The following is a 23026-nucleotide window of genomic DNA, read 5'->3' on the forward strand; positions in this document are numbered from 1 at the left end:
GTTATATCCAAAATATCATTAAGAAATCTGATGTCAGGAAAAATTTCCCCTGCTTTCTTCTTAGAATTTTATTGTTTTATCTCTAATGTTTAGGTCTTTGATCCATTTTGAGTGGTTTTTACATACGGCATAAGGTAAGGATCCAACTTCACTCTTTTGCAAGTGGAAATCCAGTTCCCTAGCACCATTTGTTGAAATCCGTTCTTTATTTGTAATACAAGGAAACTCAACAGAGAGTCTTTAAATCCCATCTGGCACTTTATGTTTTATGAATCTACTTCCTTATGTTAGTTCTAAAATGACTATATTTCAGTTCCAAATTATGTCTCCTCACTCTTTATTTTAGAATCAAATGACTAAATCTGGAATTTATTACATCGATGTCATTTGTGATTTTTTCATGTTCCCTTTAGCCACCATTTTTCCAGACTGAAGAATCTATATTTTACTTAGTCTTTCCCTATATATCATGTCTGTAGGCTATCATCCTCTTACTTTTTCTGGACTTTCTCTTGTTCACCATGTCTCTCTCAAGTGAGGTGATATGTATTATAAACAGCATTTTAAAAATATGCACCATCATTTTATGTAATATAAAGATTTGGTTATCTTATTATTTTCAGTTTCAGTTTTATGAAGCAAGTATTTTAATCAGCCTTTTGACCATGTCAGCAAACTGCGCCAACACTTTGAGGGAGAGCCCTGCAGTGAACCCCAGATCCCCATTTTGAACCCAGAATTCAAAGTCTTCTATTTTAAAGTCTAATATTTTTTTAATTTGTAGTTAAAAAATGTAAATTTTGCCTTGGAAGTAATATTGCATTTTCATTGAGGTCTAGGAAATAATCAGTATATACAGGTCTTCTATGAAATCTTGAAAAGGTATGCTCTTTTCTTACTACCTAACAAATATTTATTCTATGCATGCTATATGCAAGGAATCATTCTAGAAGATAAAGGTAAACAATGAATAAAATAAGTGAACAAATATTTGTTGAATAGAAAAAAGATATATTTCCAGTGGAATGTAGAGTTTGATATTTACCTTTTAGTTCAACTTTATAAATTACATTGTACAGTTTTTGTTCTCTTTATTTTTTTTTTTTTCTCATTTTATTTATTTTTTCAGCGTAACAGTATTCATTCTTTTTGCACAACACCCAGTGCTCCATGCAAAACGTGCCCTCTCCATTACCCACCACCTGTTCCCCCAACCTCCCACCCCTGACCCTTCAAAACCCTCAGGTTGCCCCAACCTCCCACCCCTGACCCTTCAAAACCCTCTATTCTTTGATATCACAGAAGAGTGGTATGTTAGAAGTTTCTCACTATGTTATTTCTGTTGATTTTCTCTTATAATTTTATTTTAACTGACTTTGCTTTACTTAGTGTTATTTTATATCCACTATTGATTTTTTTTTAAATCTCACTTAACCGATTTTTAGCTTTAAATTCTAATTTGATATTAAGATTGCCACTTTATCACCCAAATATGGTATTGGCAAAAATCACTTCTGTAAATTCCGGATGGTTTAAATAAAGAGACAAATGAAGAGACACCTTTCCAAAGTATAGTTAGGGTTAAGGGAACAAACAACAGATGGTAATGTCTCCACAGATTAGCAATATCTTATCTCCATCCCTTAACCTTAAACATGTGACTTCTGCTTCTACCATTCTGCCAAAACAGTCCTTGTAGAATTTGACATTGACTTCCCAACTCCTAAATCTTACAGACGTGTCATTTAGCTGATTATTCTCTTCTACTCTTTGTTTATTTACATCCTTATGCTGTTTACATAGCCGATCAGCAATAACCACCTCCTCTTCCCTGCTTCCATTCTATTCTGTGCTTTTTTTTTTTTTTTGGTCAAGCCCTACCTATATTTCTTGTCTACCCCTTTTTATAACTGTTGCCTGCCTTGACTTCTCTCTGCCAGACCTAGCCTGATCTAGCATGCTTTCTTTTATATTAATTAGTAACAATGATAAACTCTAAAAACTTAACAAGGATTAACAAAGTTACCCCCCTAGTATTTCTGTATTGAAGATAAATAATTGTGAAGTTTCAAAATAATTTTCCACAGTTAGAAAATCCTAGAAGAGAGCACAGGCAGTAATTTCTCTGACATCAGCCGTAGCAACATTTTTCTAGATATGTCTCCTGAGGCAAGGGAAACAAAAGCAAAAATAAACTATTGGGACTACGTCAAAATAGAAAGCTTCTACACAGCGAAGGAAACCATCAGCAAGACTAAAAGACAGCCTACCAAATGAGAGGAGCTATTTGCACAGTTAGAAAACTCCATTCATAAGCAGGTTTTAACATATATTGCTCTTTATTCTGTTGTTAAGAATAATGTAACCAGGGGCGCCAGGGTGGCTCGGTGGGTTAAAGCCTCTGCCTTTGGCTTGGGTCATGATCCCGGGGTCCTAGGATCGAGCCCCACGTCTGGCTCTCTGCTCCTCGGAGAGCCTGCTTCCTCCTCTCTCTGTCTGCCTCCCTACCTACCTATGATCTCTCTCTCTCTGTCAAATAAATAAATAAAATCTTTAAAAAAAAAAAGAAGAATGTAACCATCAGTATTCTTTTATAACTTTTTTTTTTTTTTTTTTACTTTCCATCATCATCAAACATGTTTTTAGGTTAGGTAATGCATTGACATTGCATGTCAAAAACACAGTTGAAATACACAAACACATTAACACACAACCTTAAAGTTTTGTTTGTTGAATACTTTTTAACACGGGTCCCCACCATAGAAAGCCCAGCTCAGTATGCCTTTGACCTGACACCAGGAGGGGGAAGGTGTTAATTACCACGTTGCCACGAGGTTTATGAACTGGCATTAACATCTCAGCAGGAGCAAAGATGGCACAACACCAGCTTCTGAGAATGGGTGAACAAAGCATCATCACGTGAAATTTATTTCCAGTTACAAAACCTCATGCTTTCTATTTTAGTGATACTGCACAAGTGTTATTTTTAAAGCACTTTAAAGGTAATTACCTTACCATCTTTATTATCTGTGTAATTAAAACATAAATACTTTACTTCTTGGTATAGCAATTCAATGAAGGTGCTTAGTTAATACATTAATTCATCTTTTAAATCTATTATAGCCACACTGCAGTCAGCACTTTTGAGGTTTGGTGAACACAGCTGGATTTCGAGAACACTCCCAGCAGGGTTGAGAAACTAATTGCCCACGGTATTTAGACTATTTTGAAAAATCTTTCCAATAATTGCATATATACTGTTTTTTGAATGCAACAACAGCATACTCCAAAGTTAGTCTTTACAAATTAATTTGTTTGGCTGATTTCCCTAGTAGAAATTTACTCTCAGACTGTTCTGTTTAGTAAAGTTGATTTAGAGCTTTAAATTCAGGGAAGTCTTAATTATAAATCTAAACAATTTAGGTCAGAGACTCTAGAAAACTTTCAGATCTTGTTTATTCAGGGATTACTAATCAGGACTACATATATGTTAAAACACTGCAGAAGCCACATAGTTGAGATTTAACTATTAATCACAACATTTTTATAAATCAGTTCTGACCTGATTGAATTCTAATTTTAAACGAAACGAGCAAGGGATTAAAATGATAGGATTACCGGACATGGTTTGTAATTGGTTTAAGACAAATGACCAGAAGTGTTAGTAATTTAGCTGATGGCTGTTACGCCCAGATTGTGGTATATCAGATGAACAAGGGCCAAAAATGTTTGCAAAAATGGTGGCATCCGAATGTGACTCTGCTTCTGTGAAGGGGGCAATTTAAAAAAATTTATTGTTGGAAGAAGATAGAAACCATATATTAACTTTAAAGTGGAAAACCAGTTTCCATAACTTCTGAGACTATTCCTGGAAAAACAAGTTAATTACAGTCTATGTACATAATGAATTACTTCCACGTGCAGATGTTACGTATGACCTAAATTAGTATCAGCTGTTTTTACAGAGCTTTTTATTTTAACAGAACAGTATTCTCTGATGTATATCAACATCCTAAGACATGTATCACACATTCTTCTGTTTTAACCAAGTAAATTGAGTTTATGAAAGTCGGTTAATGGAGAATCAACCGTATGAAAAAGTATTTTGAACTGTGACTAAATGAGCAAAAAATTATTTGTAAGCTGTTGCTTTTCAAACTAGTCTCTGGCACCTCTTACGGCATTAAAATTGAGTTTGGTTTAATATACCTTTTTTTGAGTACATGTCTTTAATAAATAGTAACTTATTTAGAATTAACTATAGAACACAGACCAAAAAATTAGGTTTTAATGTTCTAATTTAGTTTAATGTAATTTTTGCTTAGTATAATAATGAGGTTGTCATTTATTTAAAAAATGAAACAAAATCAGGAGAAAGACATGAGGGAAAAAAGAACATTAAAAATACTTTGGTTTTTCATTTAGTGTTCTATAATGGGGTAAATATGCTATGTACTTAGAGTCATAATTTTATTTGTTTTCAAATAAAGAAAAACACGCTAATGTGTGTTTAGATTATATTGATGGTAATTTAGCAATTAAATATTTCATTTTTGCTACAACAGCACGTATTGTAATGAGATAAAAATGATTATGAGGTTTTGATAGAAGATTATAAATCCTTGAGACTTGGGATCATACTCTATTACTCATTTTTACTTTCTCCTCTTCTCTCTTTTCCTCTCAGGCATGTAGCACGCCAGTTTGTACACCTTAGGCGCCCTTCAAATACTGAGTTTTGTATTTAAAATGAAAACCGAATAAACAGGGCTTTGTCCTTAGTATGAAGACAGCATCACGCCAGGCACCATGAATAATGTTAAATAAGTTCTCTCTAAATCTGAAATTTGCCTTTTTATTATTATTATGGAATTTTCCTTCCCTTTTTTTTTTTAAGATTTATTTATTTATTTTAGAGAGAGAGAGAGGGAGAGACCACGAGCAGGAGGAGCAGAGGGAGAGAGATTCTCAAGCTGACTCTGTATTGAGCACATAGCCTGATACAGAGCTCGATCTCACAACCCTGAGATCATGACCTGCGCTAAAACCAAGAGTTGGAGGATTAACTGACTGCGCCACCCAGGAAGTCCTAGAATTTTCTTTGCTGTGTTATTGATATCATATTAGGGAATAGGAAAAAAATTCCAATAACCATAAGTCATTTTGCATAATCACTGTGTTCTAAAGGTTAAGCTGGTGTATATTTTGTTTAGTTTAGAGTCTTTGTGACTGAAGCTAAGAAATAGTTTGAACTCTTGTCATATTTTCGATGAGGAAGTAGTTACGCTTGCATGGTTTTTGCAGCAACATTCTGAAATTTTTTTTTTTCCTTTTGGTTTATGCAAGCCGAAAATAGAAAACTCTTTCACGAGCAAGAGGTCGAGAAATGCCTTGTAGCCCTTTTGGGTTCTGAAAATGATGGAACGAAAATTGCTGCCTCCCAAGCTATTTCGGTGATGTGTGAGAATTCAGGCAGCAAAGAATTTTTCAATAATCAGGGTAAGCAAAACAGGCAGACCCATTTTGAACATTTTTAGGCCACCAAACTGTTGTTTTTTGGATGTTTATAGACTCACGTCTCCCCTTTCTGCTTCTGCAGGGATTCCACAGTTAATTCAGTCACTCAGGAGTGACAATGAAGAAGTGAGGGAAGCCGCGGCCCTCGCCTTGGCTAATCTGACCACGTGCAACACAGCAAATGCAAAGTGAGTACCAAACAACCACACTGCCTCTTCTGGGGACGTCCAACAGTCCAGTATGTTCTGATTATAATATTTTGGTTTTCAAGCCATTGTACATATTCTGTCAGCTGTTCTATCTTGGATTATTCCTCCGGGACCCTCTCTTGTGGAAGATTCCAGAACAAACAGAACTGGATAGTGCTGGAAATATTAAAGACAACTCTGTATAAGCCTTATCATAATAATGCTAGAAAAAATTTAAAAGATCTGTTTTAAAATGACATAAACATTAGGCAAATCTAGAAACATTTTAGAAAGTCAGTCCGAAACAACATATTATGGGTAAATACTATGAGGAAAGATTGGAAAGCAATGCCCTCTGCATGTGTTACATGATCTATATTCATTACAAATTTTAATTATCAAGATAATCTGTCAACAAATGAGAAAACCGAGGCTCTGCAATTTACCTAATTTTCCTGGGTATACAAATTTATTAAAATGGCTGATCTGGAAATTAAACCCAGGTCTCCTGGCCTCCAGAATCTATGTTCTTTTCTCTGCAGAAGTCCACCTTATGAAAGAGTGAAAATTTATTTTTTTTCTTCTTAAAGATTTTATTTCTTTGTTTGACAGAGAGAGAAAGATCACAAGTAGGCAGGCAGAGAGAAGAGAGGGGAAAGCAGACTCCCCGCTGAGCAGAGCTCAGTGCTGGGCTCGATCCCAGGACCCTGAGATCATGACCTGAGCCCAAGGCAGAGGCTTAACCCACTGAGCCACCCAGGTGCCCCTAAAAGAGTGAGAATTTCTTGAAGACAATTTTCATAAATAATTATTTACCCTCCCTATATCTCATTTGGTATATTTATTAGTCAGGATTCTCTAGGGAAACATAACCGATAGGACATAATATACACAGATGAGGAGATTTATTATAGGAATTGACTTATGTGATTGTAAAGGCCAAGAAGTTTCATGATCTGCCATCTGCAAACCTTGGAACCAGGAAAGATGGTGGTATAATTTAGTCAGAATCTGAAGGCCTGAGAGCCAGGGGAGCCAGTGTCCCAGGGCAGGAAAAGATCAATGTCTCAACTTAGGCAGAGAGCAAGTTCACCTTTCCATTTCTCTTGTTCGATTTGGACCCTCAATGGATTAGGTGAGGCCCACCCACTTTGGTGAGAGCAACATTTACTCTGTGTACCGATTCAAATGCTAAACCTCTTCCATAAAGACCTGCACAGACACACTCAAAAACAATGTTTTACCAACTACCTGCATGTTGTTTAGCCCAGTCGGGTTGACACATAAAATCCACCTTCACAATACACAAGTTATTAACTTTTGTATATTATTCCTTTGTGATATTGTGGCTAAAATCACTCTTTCTAAATTTGAAATAAATCTTCCTCCACCTCCCTCATATACTTAATCTATTTCTTACCCTTTCTTTCCCTTTCTCTCCTCCCACACAAATGTTTTACAAGGCCTTATTCAATGACTAAAAAAATCTAACAATGCCTGATTAAAATACAGCCAAAATGTATAAGCATCAGAATAAAATTGTGCTCCTTAAATAGCTATAATCGTTGACACGATAATTTCCGAAATTCAGGCTCATCATCATCTACATGAACCACACAAATTTCTAGAATACTGAGTCATAGTAAGTGGCAATTTGAAAATAGCATATTTAGTGATTGTTCCAGTATCGATGTGCTGGTGCAGAAGTCTTACCAGTGACATTAAAACACTTCTGTCTTAGATGCGTTTAGATTATATGGTATCTGAAATACTTTAATAGGCCCCCAGAGTATGCAGACATTGCAGTTTGATGTGAGTTTGCCTGGCTTCTATCATCTCACAGTTTTATATAAAATCATAGAAAATTAGGATGTTAAGTAGCTTCCAGAAGAGGCTGCCTCCAGTTTTTCCTTGCAATTTAATCATCTGTTTCACAGAATTTTGTCATCTGACTCTGTAGTTCCATTTCGTCGACACAGAAAGGTCAGTTAACACTAAATGATACCACGCCCCTCTTTATTTTTGTAATTTATTTTTATTTTTATAAATTTCCAATTGCAGTTATTTCTTTAACCTATTATATACGGTCCATTCTGATTTTTTTGTTTTTCAATTTGTGTTTGGTATGGGACATGGGACATGAATGAAAGTGGTTTTATGGATGTCTTTCGAGGCCTACATAGTTTTTACTTTGGACTTGCTGAGCTAAAAGATATTGAAAATAAATGTTTCTGAGAAGGAAATGGAGTAAGATTTGACATGTTTGCGTCAAATGTTAAGGACGAGTTGACAAAGTTTCTGTAGTCCACCAAAAGGAATGAAAACAAATAAGCCACATTGTCTATCTTTCTAGCAAACCTCTTAGAGTAGTAATTAGAACCACAGCAGAAGAGACAGCAACCATGATCGATTATTGTTATAAGAAGCCTTTTCTACTCAGATCATCTTTAAAAACATATTAATTTAAGCTCAGCATTGGTGAGTATTTCTAGCATCACATTTTAGAAGCAGGGCCTTAGATCATCTTTCCTAGCTGTGGGATAGAGGTTGGTGGGCTGAGTCACGGCTCTGCTGCTGGGGTGGTAGGACGAGGGGATGGAAAGAATGTTGCTTTTCTGCCACACCTAAGTGATAAAAGAAGGCAAAAAACCAGAGCTAATGGCTTCCAGGTGTACTGCATAGCTGTTTAGATACCTGATAATTGCTAGCCTAATTAAAAAGAAAAATTGCCGTTAAGCACTGTGAATACTAATTTTGTTTGTTAGAAGACAATCTTTCTCTAACATTCATATCTCTATGTGCCTATAATTCTTAAAGCCAGGGTAACTTCTGGAGTTGGAGGCCCATTTCATGAATTGAGTTTTCTCTGGTGTGTTATGATTACATGTAATGCTGATATAATTTCCTTTATGTAATGACGGATTTTTGCCTGGAAAGTTGTGGGTAAATAAAAATTTTCTAAGTTAAAGGAAAAAAAAATCAACCAGAGGAAAGAAAAATATACTTTATGGTGACTCTTTTTGTAAAATTGACAAATGCTTTTAAAAAATAAAATATTTCCACAGTCTAAAAACAGAATTTTATACAAATTTATAATCTAAAATACCTATAGCCAGATTTTCACACATCTTGCTTTCTTAAGAAAGAAAACACACCCATAAGCTATGAATAGTAAGACGATGAGTAATTTTGCTAGCAATGACCAATAAATAGCCAGATCATCCATACCCCTTTCTACTTTAATTACAAATATCACCTTAATTGGTGCCAAAGGATTTTGCCTCATTGGTATATTCTCTGTGAATGAGGATTCCTAGATGCTCAAGTTTTCTATATATTTGAAAATTCTTTATAATCAAAACTTTTTTAAAAAATTCATAATGCATTGAATTAAAATCTGAAATCCTTCCCTCCAGCTTTTGAAACTGATCATACTGTTTTTAGGCTTTTGCAGGGGAGGGTTATGGTTGCCATTTTGAGTTGATGGCCATGGTGTGCTCCAAGGTGGTGGTGTCAGGCCCTGTAGGGAGGGTAGATGCTTGCCTCACTCCGAGTGTGACCTTCTGGTGGCATTGCCTTTTGGGTGTTGTTACGTTTTGTTGACTCCTCATTGGCAGCCTGTCAGTATGAATTTTCACTGCTGTCTGTAGATCTGATTGGCAGGACTGATCCTGCCAAAATTCTCAAATCTCTCCTTTCAGTCAGTTAAAAGCTCGGATATCAGGTAACTGAGCTTTATCAAATTTTATATAAAAGCTACAAATAAGGACCTGAGACCTCTTCTCTAAGTGGTGTTTTGGTCCTCAGTGACCATTTCTTCCTTTCTTTTTCCCTCCCTCCCTCCCTTCCTTCTTTTTCTTTCTTTCTTTCTTTTTGATAGTGCTCCTGTACATTCTGGATATATGAAGTTTCCAGGTATTTGAATTATATAGACAATTGAGACTGTACTTAAAAAACAATAATAATCTAACAGACACAAATCCCTTTGCTCACACATAAGACAGTATTGGGGAATAAAATGATGAAAAGTGAAGTAGGTCATAAAAACTTCCAGGAGTATTTTGCCTCAGGCCTTATGGATGGGCTGGTCTCGGTGCAAGGAATATTCTTCTAGCCCCAGGATGCCCATGGCTCTCTCCTCCTTCAAGTCTGTTCAAATGTCACCTTCTTAAAGAGACCCACCATGACTACAGTGTTTACAGTTGTACTCACACACACTTTTTCTCAAACCTCCTTCCCTACTGCCCCTTTTCCATAGCACTTAAGATTTTCTAATACACTGTGCGACTCACTGATTATGTTTGTTATTTATTTTCTCTCCCCAACCCTTCTCTGACCCGCACCCATGAAGGAAGTACCTTTGTCTGTTTAATTCACGGATACCTCTCAAGCATCTAGAATAGTGCCCATTGCAGAGTAGGCATTTGGGGGAAGTGGACTTACCACAAATATAATGGAAAGCAACAGGACAGTGAAAAAACAGGTCTGACATCAACCAATGCCCATAACTTCCAACAGAAAGTGATCATTTTGCGTGTTCATTTTTACATAATTTGAATCACAGAAGCAACAGTGGAAACTCACCTCTAAGAGTTTCCTAGTCGTACTTTTCATTCTTTATTATTTACAAGGTAAAAATCACCTAAAGTGGATTAAAAACACAAAGACCATGAATAAAAATAAAAAAAAATAGTTTGGAGGTGTAGGAAAAAAAGGACAAGAACAGCCAGATTCACTTAAAGTGATAGGGGAAAAGAAAAAGTAAAATTATTTTTTAAGTGAATAAGTAAAAAGCAAAAAGGCTGAGACAAGCCCATAGGAAGAAATAGGTGAAAATAGAAACCAGAGAGCAATAATGAATTTTTATGTAAAAATGTAACCCATTGGGGTGGCTGGGTGACTCCATCAATTAAGCGTCTGACTTTCAGCTCAAGTCATGATCTCAGGGTCTTGAGATCAAACCCTGCGTCAGTCTCTGCTCTCAGCAGGGAGCCTGCTTGAAGATTCTCTCCCTTCCCCCTTCTCCTCCTCACCAGCCTCCAACCCCCGGCTCACATACATGTACCCTCTCTCCCTCTCTCAAAATAAATAAACAAATCTTTTTAAAAAATGTAATCCATTTAGTTACTCTGGACACTGTTATCCTTTCTTGGTTCACTGCTAATCTTTCTGACAATTCTCAATTTATAATACTTTTTGGAAAGGATAAAGTTGTTGATTTTTGATGTAGGAAATACCATTTCAGCGAAATTTCATGTGATACTTACCTTGTACTCTTCTATCCAGTTATTCATATCAAAGCTGTACATTATTTATGCAAATATCTAGAGAATTATTCTTGGTTGACATTCTTCTGAGGGGCAGATTCTACATATTACAAGAGTATTTTAAACTGTTAATTTATAACATCGCTGCCATCTGTTGGATCTGATCAGAATTAGTTTTTGAGTTATCCTAAGAATAAAAAGAGTTCAATGTTTTTCATTTTCCTTGCCAACACTCAGTAAATTTTGGCTATTAGTAAACTATGAAAAGATTAGAAAATAGTAGGGTTGGTGACTAGATCTCAAAAGATATAGTTATTTTAGGAAATAAGACAATGAATAAAATGGAAACATAAAAAGTAATAATACAATTAATCCCCATAGATAAGTAAGTACAAACTGTGGTTTTGCTGTAGAAAATACATAATCCAGTCTCTGTTGTTTGTTCATAGATCATACTAACTCCTGCTTCTTCATACTCCTTACTTCCATGTTCTCTCCATGAAGAACTGAGTGATTTCACTCAGGCTGAGAGCCCTTCTTATCTCCATTTCTTTATATTTTATTATTTTATACCCCTTCTTGGCTTTCCACAACAGTGACTTAAGTAAGTTAATTCTAAATGACAGCACATACAGTGGTTACTTAAACAAACAGAAAGTTGATTGATTGCTGGGCCACTGCAGGCCTCCACAATATGAGAGACAGAGTCCACCTCTCCCCGCCTCCCCCTTCCTCCTCCTCCTTCTCTTTTTAAAGATTTTATTCATTTACTTGAGAGAAAGAGATAACAAGAGAGAACACAAGCAAGTGGAGAGAAGGAGAAGGAGGATCTCTGGTAAGCAGGGAACCCGAAGTGGGGCTCGATCCCAGGACCCCAGGATCATGACCTGGGCTCAGGTCACTTAACTGACTGAGCAACCCAGGGGCCCCTAGAGACAAAGTTCTTTTGTAAGGACCCATCTGCTTTTGTGTGACCTATGGTGAGGACCACAGCAAAGGAAATGAGGAGATGAGTAAGGAGTACACCTCAAAGGGATTCCAGAAAGAGACAAAATGTGCCCAAATTATATGGATGTGTATTTGAGTACTTTGGGAACTTTTGAATGTTCTTTATTATCTATGGATAACCTGTCATTTTGTATTATCAGTATTAATATTTCCCTACTAATTTAGAAATAAAGCATTGACTGAATGGTAGAGTTATTCCTGGCACACCATGCCTAAGGAAACCATGTAAGGTATAGAGAAACCATGTGAAAGGTATGCCACGTGCAGAACTTTATACAGCCCTTCCAGAAAAGGCAGGACTTCATCCTCTCACCAGGACCCAACTCCCTGTCAGTCACTGGGCATTGTCAGGGGAGAGCCTGACTCTAAGTCATTTCTTGGAATGTTAAATCTCCCTAGTATATATAGAAAGCACTTTTCAAAGCTTTTTTTCCCTCCCTTCTCACCCCACTAAATAGAATTGGTGGAAGGTAATATATTTGTATATTTATTTTTACAAATATTTCTTTTGATTTGTAAACTTAAGTATATAGACTAATGCTGTATCTTAGAATTGGTTATATTGTGCTCTCGAGGCTAATGTGCGCTGAATGAGGACAGTCACTTTGAAGGAGAAAGAAAATCTCCCCTAAAGTTGGCAAAACCACAAGCTTAACTTCCATCTCTGTTCCTCTATAGGAGAGATGGGATGTACAGCTCTGAGATGGTTAGAGTGGTGTTTTCTCACCCTTTGAAAATAAATTCTACTATTTGTTCTAGAGGATACTTCTTCTTCTTCTTCTTCTTCTTCTTTTTTTTTTTTTTTTGAGATTTTATTTACTTATTTGAGAGAGAGAGAGAACAAGAGGACAGAGAGTCAGAGGGAGAAGCAGACTCCCCACTGAGCAGGGAGCCTGATACAGGACTCAATCCTGAGACTCCAGAATCATGGCCTGAGTCAAAGGCAGAAGCTTAACCAACTAAGCCACCCCCCCGCCTTTAGAACATGCTTCTTGGCCAAAGCACACAGATAAACTTAGAGCAAACCATCTCGTCACTTTGAATACTTTGCCGTTAAAGAAACATCCACTGTAGAACTAATCCACTATGATTTACAAAATTAAAATTCAGTCTCGTGAAAAATGCAAACTCATGTTATAGACTTGATGTCTCGGCTGGACTTCAGAATGCCAAAGCTATACAGTTACTGTCTTTGTTGCCTAAGGGTTTTTCACCAGTAAAATGTTTCCAGAGCTCCGTTTCCCTGTGAACCGCGAAGGGAACTATGTCTTCATACTGACCCCTAGTGGTCATTGAGGAGGAAGTTGGGGGATGGGCAAAAAAAGGCAACGGAAAGAGCTCTGTATTGTCATGAAAGGCACACTAATTTAATTTGAAACACTCTCTGATTCGTCTAAAATAATATTTTAAAACATTATAATATTGTCTCATAAGCGTTTCATTTTGTTGCTTTTGAAGAGAGAGTAGTCTACTGCTAAATGTGTGTTAATAGATGCTTGCGTTTGTCTTTGGTCCCTTTTGAGGTGCAGTCACTTTAAAATGTTTTGGCACGTGCCTTGCTCCGGTGACTGAATAGCCGCGGTGCTGTATAACCATATAAATTAATAGATATGCTTGGACAACATAGTTAATCACATTGTTATTGTAGTCTCTCTAGAGCTGATTTTTTGCTCTTGACTTTATGTAATAGAAAAGATTGTTTTGTTTTGAAATTATTAGTATCATTTTTTTTAATTTATTTATTTGACAGAGAGAGAGGCCACAAGTAGACAGAGAGACAGGCAGAGAGAGAGAGAGAGGGAAGCAGGCTCACTGCCGAGCAGAGAGCCCGATGTGGGACTCAATCCCAGGACCCTGAGATCATGACCTGAGCCGAAGGCAGCAGCTTAACCCACTGAGCCACCCAGGCGCCCCCTTATTAGTATCATTTTGTTGTAAGATGCTACCTCCTCTGAATTAGAATGCTCACACTATAAGCATCCTACAAGATACCTGAGTTCCTTTCATAACCTTTTGGGAAAAAGTGTTTTAAACTTTTGTATTAAGAATGATATCTCAAAGAACTTAAAGTGTTTATTTACTATTTTAAAAGGCTGCTGAAGTTAATAGATCAAATAAATGGGAAGAGTCTTTGTAGTAAACTTAAAATTTATTCTTGTATTATTCCCATTCAAGTTTACTGGGGGATACTTTTCCTTTCTACCTGTTAGCACCTTGATAGGGGAGTTTGAGGGAGTTGGAACTCCTAGTCTCCACTCCAGCAACTTTTCTCTCTCTCTGCCTCCTGTTCAGTATCTGAGTCTGAACTTCTCCAGATCTTCGCCAAAATGCTATTTTTTGCTTTCCTGATGTCTTTGAGTTCTAGACTGGACTGGCCAGGCCCCTCTGGAGGGGTGAGTTTCATTTCCTCCTTTCCTTCCTACCCTCCCTCCACGTCTCCCAGTTTCCTTTCCATTATCCTTTCTCTCCTTCCCCCTCCTTCTGGAAAGAGAATAAGGAAAACTGAAAAAAATATATCCGGTGGTTAGGAAGAATTCCCCACTATGCTACATATCAAAATGTCTTGCCTCATTTCTCATTCCCCGGCTTCTTTTTTTTTTTTTTTTCCCTAGAAAACCTCATACTTTTTAAAGCTTCAGAGATGGATGATTGTTAAAAAAAAAAAAAAAAAAAAAAAGGTTATAGACTAAACATCAGACACCAGACTTTTAATCCTGTGTTGGTTGACTGACTTGCCTCACAAGCAAATCTTAATCTCTCTACATGTTATCGTTCTTAATTGTAAAACAAAGAAAAGCAAGCCTAGATTATCTGTTGTATTTTGTGCATCTACTAATTACCCTCTATCCAGCATCATAAGGAGTCTTGAGCATAACTTCCACTAGGAACTAGTTGGGATCATTCTTTACCACTTTTATCATTTTATCACAGAGGTAAAGGAAGTTACAAGTTTAAGTTTCTTTTGTAACTTTCACCATTATTTGGGGGTTCTTAGGTCTAGGTCTTAGTTCGAGGCTGCAGGGAAACCATAGGGAGCACATCGAAGGTCCCATCAGACTGCTGTCATGAAACCTACATTTCGCACGGTCAGGCCATAGGGAGTAACTTTAAGAAGGTAATTTCAGAAGTGATAACGGTATCAATTAAATACAGCAGCACAATGTCCTAAAGAGGAGCATGCATGACACTGGGTTTGTGAAAAGGGTCAGGGCCGATGACATAAAGCTCGTCCAAGACAGCCTCTCTGAAGAAGAGACATTAGAGCTGCCGAGAGAATAAGGCAGCTTGGCAAGTGCCTTGGGTTTTCCTGTGCTGTCGCATGAAAGCATGTGGCGTCCTTATGATTTAGTGAAGAAAATCAACATGGTACCTCTAATTACTTAGGGGTTGTGTCACTTGTCACATACAGATGCATAAATAGACCGATTTCCGGGTTAAACGGAAACATTCGGTAACTACAAAAGCCATTTATTATGAGTATTCCAACACCGTGACCATTATTCCTGTTTTATCAGGAAACAAGTCAGCCATGTACAATGAAGACGGTGGTTCTTTCCTGATGGCAGCTAGTTAATTATTGGCGGGCCGTCCAGCTTTTGAAACAGAAGGTGGCGTGTATGGAAGTGAAGTATTGTGATTGAACAGAGAGGTCAATAAGGATTCCACGTCACTTGTAAGAAAATTACATTTGATTTCCCTAGACTTTGACTGATTGCTTTATAATTGGTAACAAAAACCTGCACGCTGCTTGTGGAAGCGCTAGGTTAGCCTCTTTGCAACTGTCGGTCTCTCTTTAGAACCCATGATGTCATAGCCAGCTAGAGAACAGCACACTCCAAAACTCTCAGAATTACGCCACAGAGATATATCAATACGAGAGAAACGATTAGGTCACATACTTTAAAAATTTTTTTTTTTTTTTGCGTTTTCCTTATTTTGCTATAGGATGTAAAACTGCATTTGTTTTTGTGGCTGGGTTTTACTTTAATAATTACATGCTACTTTTTAAAAAATCCTTCATTTTCAGCATTCACCTACAATTAATTGTGATCCTCTCCCTTAACTATTGATAAGTTTCTTTAAATAAGATTTCTTTAAAAGGAGAAAATGCTCTTGGCTACTTTTGTCAGTCCTGGAGTTCGGCCAGAGTTGGGGGCAAACATCCCATTCTCCCGCCACCGTGGGGCTGCGCCGGGGTCAGAGTTGTTTGGGATGGACTCAGAAATTGATCAATGTAATGAACACACTTGACTTTTTGGATCATTACTTTTGTTGAAAAATTGGTTGGAACGAGAGTCAGGAATCCTGCTCCCAGCATTCCAAATCTGGCTGTGATAACCAGGAGACCCGTTTATCATCCCCGCCAGCGTCCTGTCCCCACGCACCTGTGTAGACGCACGGGGAGCCGGCAAGGCGCAAACATGCCCCCCCCCCCATCCGGCGCCTGCTGCCTAAGCACCTCTCCTGACCACTTGCACCAGGTCTGCTGCCAACACGTCTTCCTCGGTGTGACAAACCTCGCCGAGACATATGAAAAGTCAGGCTGGTAGGGATGGTTGTAATCACTGTTAACAAACAAGGTTCTGATTGCCAATATTACCATCTGTTTCATCCGGTTCCACAGATTACTCTGTATGTGGGCTCTGTTAAACAGATTTCTGTCCTGCCCAAGGTCACCCTTGATTCATGTAACCAGCCTTTGCCGATGAGTTAAATAGGATCTCCTATTTTCTGAGAGCTACCGAAGAGGGTCACCTGACAACACCACCCAAATGAACGGAGCCGCCCACGTGTCTGCAAAGACAAAACGTGAACATCTTTGGTTTATAAATGGACATATCCCTAAGACGTGTTCTAAAGTGTAAGATGTCATTCCCTAAACTCCATATAAAAATTCCTTCACTAAATTAGGGAAGAGTTGGGGGTGGGGAGAGTGGCTGTAAGTGCTCCAAGCAGAGATCTGAATTCTTTGGGGTCCACCGTCTCTCGACTCCTCCTGAGGTTTTCTTCATCGCTCCCCTTGAGTGGAGTCAAGTCAATTTATATATATTGATCTTCTCAGCACTGGGGATGTAAATAAGACTCAAGACGTGGGGACCGGGTGTAGACACAGCAAGAGGAAGGAGTGAGTAACAAGGAGAGGCGGGGATGGGGGGATGAACAAGAATGACCGCAGTGGAAGGGGCAGCTGAGTGGGTTCTGAAGGACGAACTACAGTTCCCCCCCAGAAAGGGATGTGGACAGGTAGGGCCAGGCCGTTCGGGCAGAGAAACCATGAATGCAAAGACACACAGACATGAAATCGCATGGTTTTTTCAGTGAGCCGTAAACAGGCACTATGCGTGTACAGTCATTGTATTTTTCCTTAACCACATTCTTAGTGCCCCTCCTCTAAATGCTTTTTCACTGTGGGACTCAGGGATTCAACCAAAAAGCTTTGTGGTCAATTTTTTTGTTGTTTACACAACAAGCTTCTGTAACAGGATATTTCAAGATCATTGCCATTCTGTGGGACCATTTGTGCCAAAACAGCATTTAAAAAAAAAAAATGTATATATGTTTCGCAAACAAATAATCCTGAGCTCGTGGGAAAAAGAGACCTAGTATCTAGTTTGGGGCTCAAGATATGCTAACTCGAGGATGAGGCACTGTGCTGAGCTTGGCAAGGTGATTGGGAATTATCGGGGGAAGAGTTCGTCAGGAAGTAAGAAGGGCGGGCGCATGAGAATACCCAGGGATAAGCCAGAGCCTGGCGTGTTGTGGGTTGCCAGAGAGGCCCTGAGCGAAAAGCCAGAGGGAGAGGTGAGAGGGGTGCAGGCCGGCAGGGGAGGCAGGTAGGCTCCTGCAGGGCCTGAGAGGCCATGTGGGAAATTTAGGGCTTCATCCTGAGCAATGAGAAACCAGGAACATTTTTTTTTCAAAGATTTTATTTATTTATTTGACAGAGATCACAACTAGGCAGAGAGGCAGGCAGAGAGAGAGGAGGAAGCAGGCTCCCTGTGGAGCAGAGAGCCCAATGCGGGGCTCGATCCCAGGACCCTGGGATCATGACCTGAGCCGAAGGCAGAGGCTTTAACCCACTAAGCCACCCAGGAGCCCCCAGAAACATTTTAAAGAGGGGAGAAATCTGATGATGCATATGATGTATATAATTATAATCATATGGTAATTATTTTAAAAGATTCCTTTAGCTGTAAGTTAGAGAAAGAATCTGGGCGTGGGGGGAGGACAGACCTGTTAGAAGGGCACATCAATTCACAAGGGGTTGATGGAATGGATTCGATCGAAGAGACGGAGCTGGAGATAAGAGAGAGAATCGAGAAATAGGGAGGCGGAAAAAAGTCAGGACTTGGTAATAAATTGGATACACACGACATGCCGAACTTCACCTCTGTTTACGTACATCAAATGATATAAACAGATGTTTTTATACTTTTCCATATTTGGGTTTTAGTTCTTTTTTTTTGAAATGTACATTTTAAACTCTTACTTGATGAAACTCCAACTGATGGAGGTTCACGATAGTAAGAATCAAAATATTTTCAGATTATCATGATGACATATGGCCCTATAATTCTGGATTTTGTAACAAAGCAGTTTGACTTCTGTCCCGTTCATTTGGATAATGCCATACTATCTAGGAAACAGAAATGTGTTTTTAAAATATGACAGGCTCCAGCCTGTGTACATTATCAGACACAGGGAAAAATAAAACAGAATGTCTTGGGTTTAAAACACAGAATTAATGTGATTCTTTAAAAAAAAAAAGTAAATTCTGTGCTCTATTTCTATAATGAAATGAGGTGTGGTTTTTTTTTTTTTTTTTTGGATGGGTAAGAATAATAGCTTGATTTTTTTTCACCATAATAACTTAATTTCGCTTATGCTTTTTACACCTAACCAGACGGCACACAGCACATTACGGGCAGGTTTGTACACACGGTGCAGCTCGTTCTCCCAGCTGCATGCGCGCGATCTGTCTTTCGGTGCTGGGAGTTATGTTCAATTTAGTAAAAGCTATATTCCACTGTGTACTAGAATCTCCCGTTTCTTAAACAGCTAGGATTTTATGTACTTCTCCTTATTGGCTCATAAAGAGCACAGAAAAGAGCCGAAGGTAGAGATAAACATGAACCAAGTCAAAATACGCCTTTGTCCAGGAGAGAGGAGGAAGCAAACACACGCACAAAGGCTGTGAGCAGAGATGCAATCTGGGTGAACATTTCAGGAGCTTGCAGCCCGTTTTATGTTTTGTTTTTTAATAAATAAGAGAAATCAAACGACAAAGTGTGATCCTATGTATTCACTTACATTTTCCAGAAAACCCGTGAAGCATACAAAAGACACAGCCCTGGAGAATGTACTGGTAGGCGCTTTCCCACAATACTTGCAGCTTCTAACACGGTTGCAATGAAACACCTCCACTGTGTGCTCCTCTCTGATTCTCCAGGACGTTTTAAAAAGTGAACGTTGTCAAGGGAAAAATCACGAAGTGACAAAGGAATCGTGCCTTCTAACTGAGGCATGTTTCCAGAGGTTATGAAGTACAAAGTATTCTGGTTGAAGGGACTGATTGCATCCAGTGCGTGAAAAATAAGTCAAAGAAATTAAACAATTTTTAATGGGTTTATGTCTATATTAGAAAATATGCATAATTTAAAATTCTTGCTGGCAGTTTTTAAAAATTCAATATTTAAGCTCTAAGTACAAAATATGAGAAGTTTCTGAGAAACTAAGGTACCAGTGCTTCCAGATTTTTCTTTATTCATACAATCAAATGACCACTCTTTGATTAATAGTAGGAGAGAGCATGGAAAGTAAAATTATCTTGAGTGTTTATTTTGTCCCCTAGGAAAGGAGGGCAAATGCTGGCCCTCAAACTGTCATAGTGAGATGCAAGCAGGCCCTTCCTATATTTTTGTAGAAACAAACTTTGGTTACGGGTCATCTAACCAAATTTTTTTTTTAACATTTTATTTATTTACTTGACAGAAAGAGATCACAAGTAGGCAGAGAGGCAGGCAGAGAGAGAGAGGGAAGCAGGCCGCCTGCTGAGCAGAGAGCCCGATGTGGGGCTCGATCCCAGGACCCTGAGATCATGACCTGAGCCGAAGGCAGCGGCTTAACCCACTGAGCCACCCAGGCGCCCCTCATCTAACCAAATTTTAAAGAGATGCCTTCCCTGGAAAAGAATGGGAGACCCCACAGGAAGGATTAAATATGTACCGAGGACTTTGGGAAGAAATGGAAGCAAACTCTGACTTTGCCTTCATAGCAATCTAGTGTGTTTTCTGGATGGATTTAGTCAAACCAGGGCTGGGAACTGCCTTCAGGGTTAACATCAACGGAGCCCAGCGTTCCCCAGAGCGTCCGCCTTCATTGGTGATTTCATTCTGGCCCAGTTGCTGCTGTTCGGTCCACTTCAGAGCTGGTCTGAGTGACAATCACAGCTTCCTTTCTCCCTGGTGGCACTTCATTTACATTGTGCCCTCTCTCAGACAGTTGTGATAACCTCTAATCTCGAGATTGTTACTTGTCCTTCACAATCAGCAAATGTAAGTGATGACCAAATTAAATTTAATTATCGGAATATTCATCGTAATAAGGGTGATGGGCTGAATCCTGTAGCCTCACTTGTTTTCAGTTTTTGTTCTTAATATGATCTTAAGTGGAAAAAAGAAACTTGTCAGATATAAAACGTGAAGGGATGTTCATGTTATTGGAGTCTCAGGTATGTTTTTATTGTCTTGATTACTTCTATTCCCATGATGATGTAAATGGGTTTTTAACACAGAATTTGGAGCCTTCCTTTGAAAGTAGGATGTTCTGTATATCTTATGGCTTGGAACATCTCTTATTTGAAAGAATTCCAAATATTAAGAACATAATTAAATCACCTACCTCTTCTTAAAATGATCCCCTTATTTATTTTTACTACTTTATGAGCTTTTTAAGTGATTAGAAAGCAAGGGCTATATAAAGTAGTGCCTTCTTTAAAAGAGGCTTATTACTTGTGAGACTATTAATGTATTTCACGGATAATTGTCGTCTTTTTATAGCAGAAATAGGAAATTAAGCAACTGAATATGCCTACATTACTAAAACTAGTTATTATGTCAATATTGTGACTTTGATCTTTGATGTTTACTTTGTAAATCAGCTTTCACCTCCAAAATGTTTTGCTGGCTTCAAATGTGTTAACCCCTGCCTACAATTAACAACCTCATTTAAAGAGGGGGAGGATGAGCTAAAGAGTTTTAACTCAAACCAGGAGCATCTCCCACTCACTCATTTCCCCTTTTTAAAAGCTTAGTTTCCTAGGGACACTTGGGTGGATCAGTTGGTTAAGTGTCTGCCATTTGATCTTGGCTCAGGCCCTGATCTCAGGGCTGTGAGACTGAGGCCCAGATTAAGATTAAGATTCCCCTCTCTAAGGGGGGGGGGGGGGGGGAGAAGAATAACTGGTTGAAAATATCTTAATCCGCTTTCTTTGAATAAAATTTCCTGGTCTTGTAAGTATCACTGAGTTAAAAAAAAAAAATGAACAGCTGTAGGAGGGTTTCTAAGAAGTAGTCATGCATTTTTCTATAATGACAAGCTGTAGAAGTAGGAAAAGGATAATTTAAATTCACTCTTAACTGACATTTTCCCAGACTCCACTTAAATCACTGGCACCTCAAGTCTGGGTTCATTGCATTGGACATTTTTTTTTTTTCTAAAACCGTATTTATGTACTCATTTGTTTAATAAGCTCCATTGTACCCTCCAAGGACCGTTTCATGAACTCAGATGAATGACGCGCATTTCTCTTCCGTGTACCCAGTGCTGCTGCTGAAGCCGATGCAATCGATCCACTGATAAGCGTCCTGTCGAGTAAACGAGACGGAGCCATCGCCAGCGCCGCTACGGTATTAGCGAACATGGCGATGCAGGAGCCCCTGCGGGTGAACATGCAGAACCACGACGTCATGCACGCGCTCATCGGCCCGCTCCGCTCCTCCAACACGGTCGTGCAGAGCAAGGCGGCTCTCCTGGTGGCCGCAACCGCGTGCGACGTGGAGGCCCGGACGGAGGTGAGAGCTGGTCTGTCCCCTCATTTTTCGGGTCTGTGCCTATGGGTGGATTAATTTGAAACATTTTCAAGGGTTTGAACCTACCCATCATTTAGATCCTTCAAAATTGGTGCAGCCCTTCAGCCATGGGCGCGGGGTGATAGTAACGTGTCAGTGTACTTTCATCAGTTGTAACAAATGTACCGGTCCGACAGGGGATGTATTTGATAATGGGAAAGCTGCTGCTCCTGCCTGGGCGAAGGGGCGTGTGGGAAACCTCTGTACCTGCTGCTCAATGTTGCTGTGAACCTACAACTACTCTAAAAAGATAAAAATTATTAAATTGGTGTGACCCTTTGGAAAGCAAATTGACTTTATCTAGCAAAGAAGAGCGAATCCTCTAATCTGGTATAACCTGGCAGTTCTGTTTCTAAAATCTACGTAGGATGGTCTCTTGCCTCTTTGCACCGGGATGCATTGTTTCTAATATCTAAGCAACTGGAAACACACCAGTTGTTTAATTTTTTAAGAGAATGGGTAAATAAATTTGTAATATATTCATAAAATGGAACTTCACATCGGTGAAAACGAACTATAGCTACAGACATCAACGGAGATGAATCTCAAGCATAGTGCTGAGCAAAATCAAGTTGCAGTAGAATACAACTTGATTCTATTTATGTAGCATTCAGAAATATACACATCGAAGCAAGATATTGTCTAAGTAAACATACATGTGAGTTGCATCTGTAAAGGCAAGGGTCAAGGATTTGGCGTTTATTAACTGCAAAGTCAAGAAATCCTCTTGGGGGATCAAGGGAGTGGATTTAATTGAGAGGAACAAACGGGTTCAAGGTCATCTAAATGTGTCATTTCTTAAACTGAGCAGTAGACAGACAGGTGTGCCTTTACTATGATGTGTTACAGTATACGCGTGGGTTCCACATACTCTTGTGTTTCTTGTATATTTCAAAGTCTTAAAACACAGAACTGC

At 38.7% G+C, this 23026-nt stretch overlaps 1 protein-coding gene across 6 annotated transcripts in view; it reads left to right on the forward strand.

Moving 5' to 3' along the window:
* ARMC3 (armadillo repeat containing 3) overlaps positions 1-23026 on the forward strand; it is an 87175-nt gene that overhangs the window by 34664 nt on the left and 29485 nt on the right. For all 6 annotated transcript variants that reach the window (XM_046010740.1, XM_046010741.1, XM_046010743.1 and 3 more), the window contains 3 exons: positions 5347-5499; positions 5600-5705; positions 21804-22053. In XM_046010740.1, coding sequence (XP_045866696.1) covers positions 5347-5499; positions 5600-5705; positions 21804-22053 — 509 coding nt within the window. The remainder of the gene's footprint in view (positions 1-5346; positions 5500-5599; positions 5706-21803; positions 22054-23026) is intronic.

This window comes from Meles meles, chromosome 7, assembly GCF_922984935.1.
Source record: "Meles meles chromosome 7, mMelMel3.1 paternal haplotype, whole genome shotgun sequence".
In the NCBI taxonomy this organism is placed as follows: domain Eukaryota; kingdom Metazoa; phylum Chordata; class Mammalia; order Carnivora; family Mustelidae; genus Meles; species Meles meles.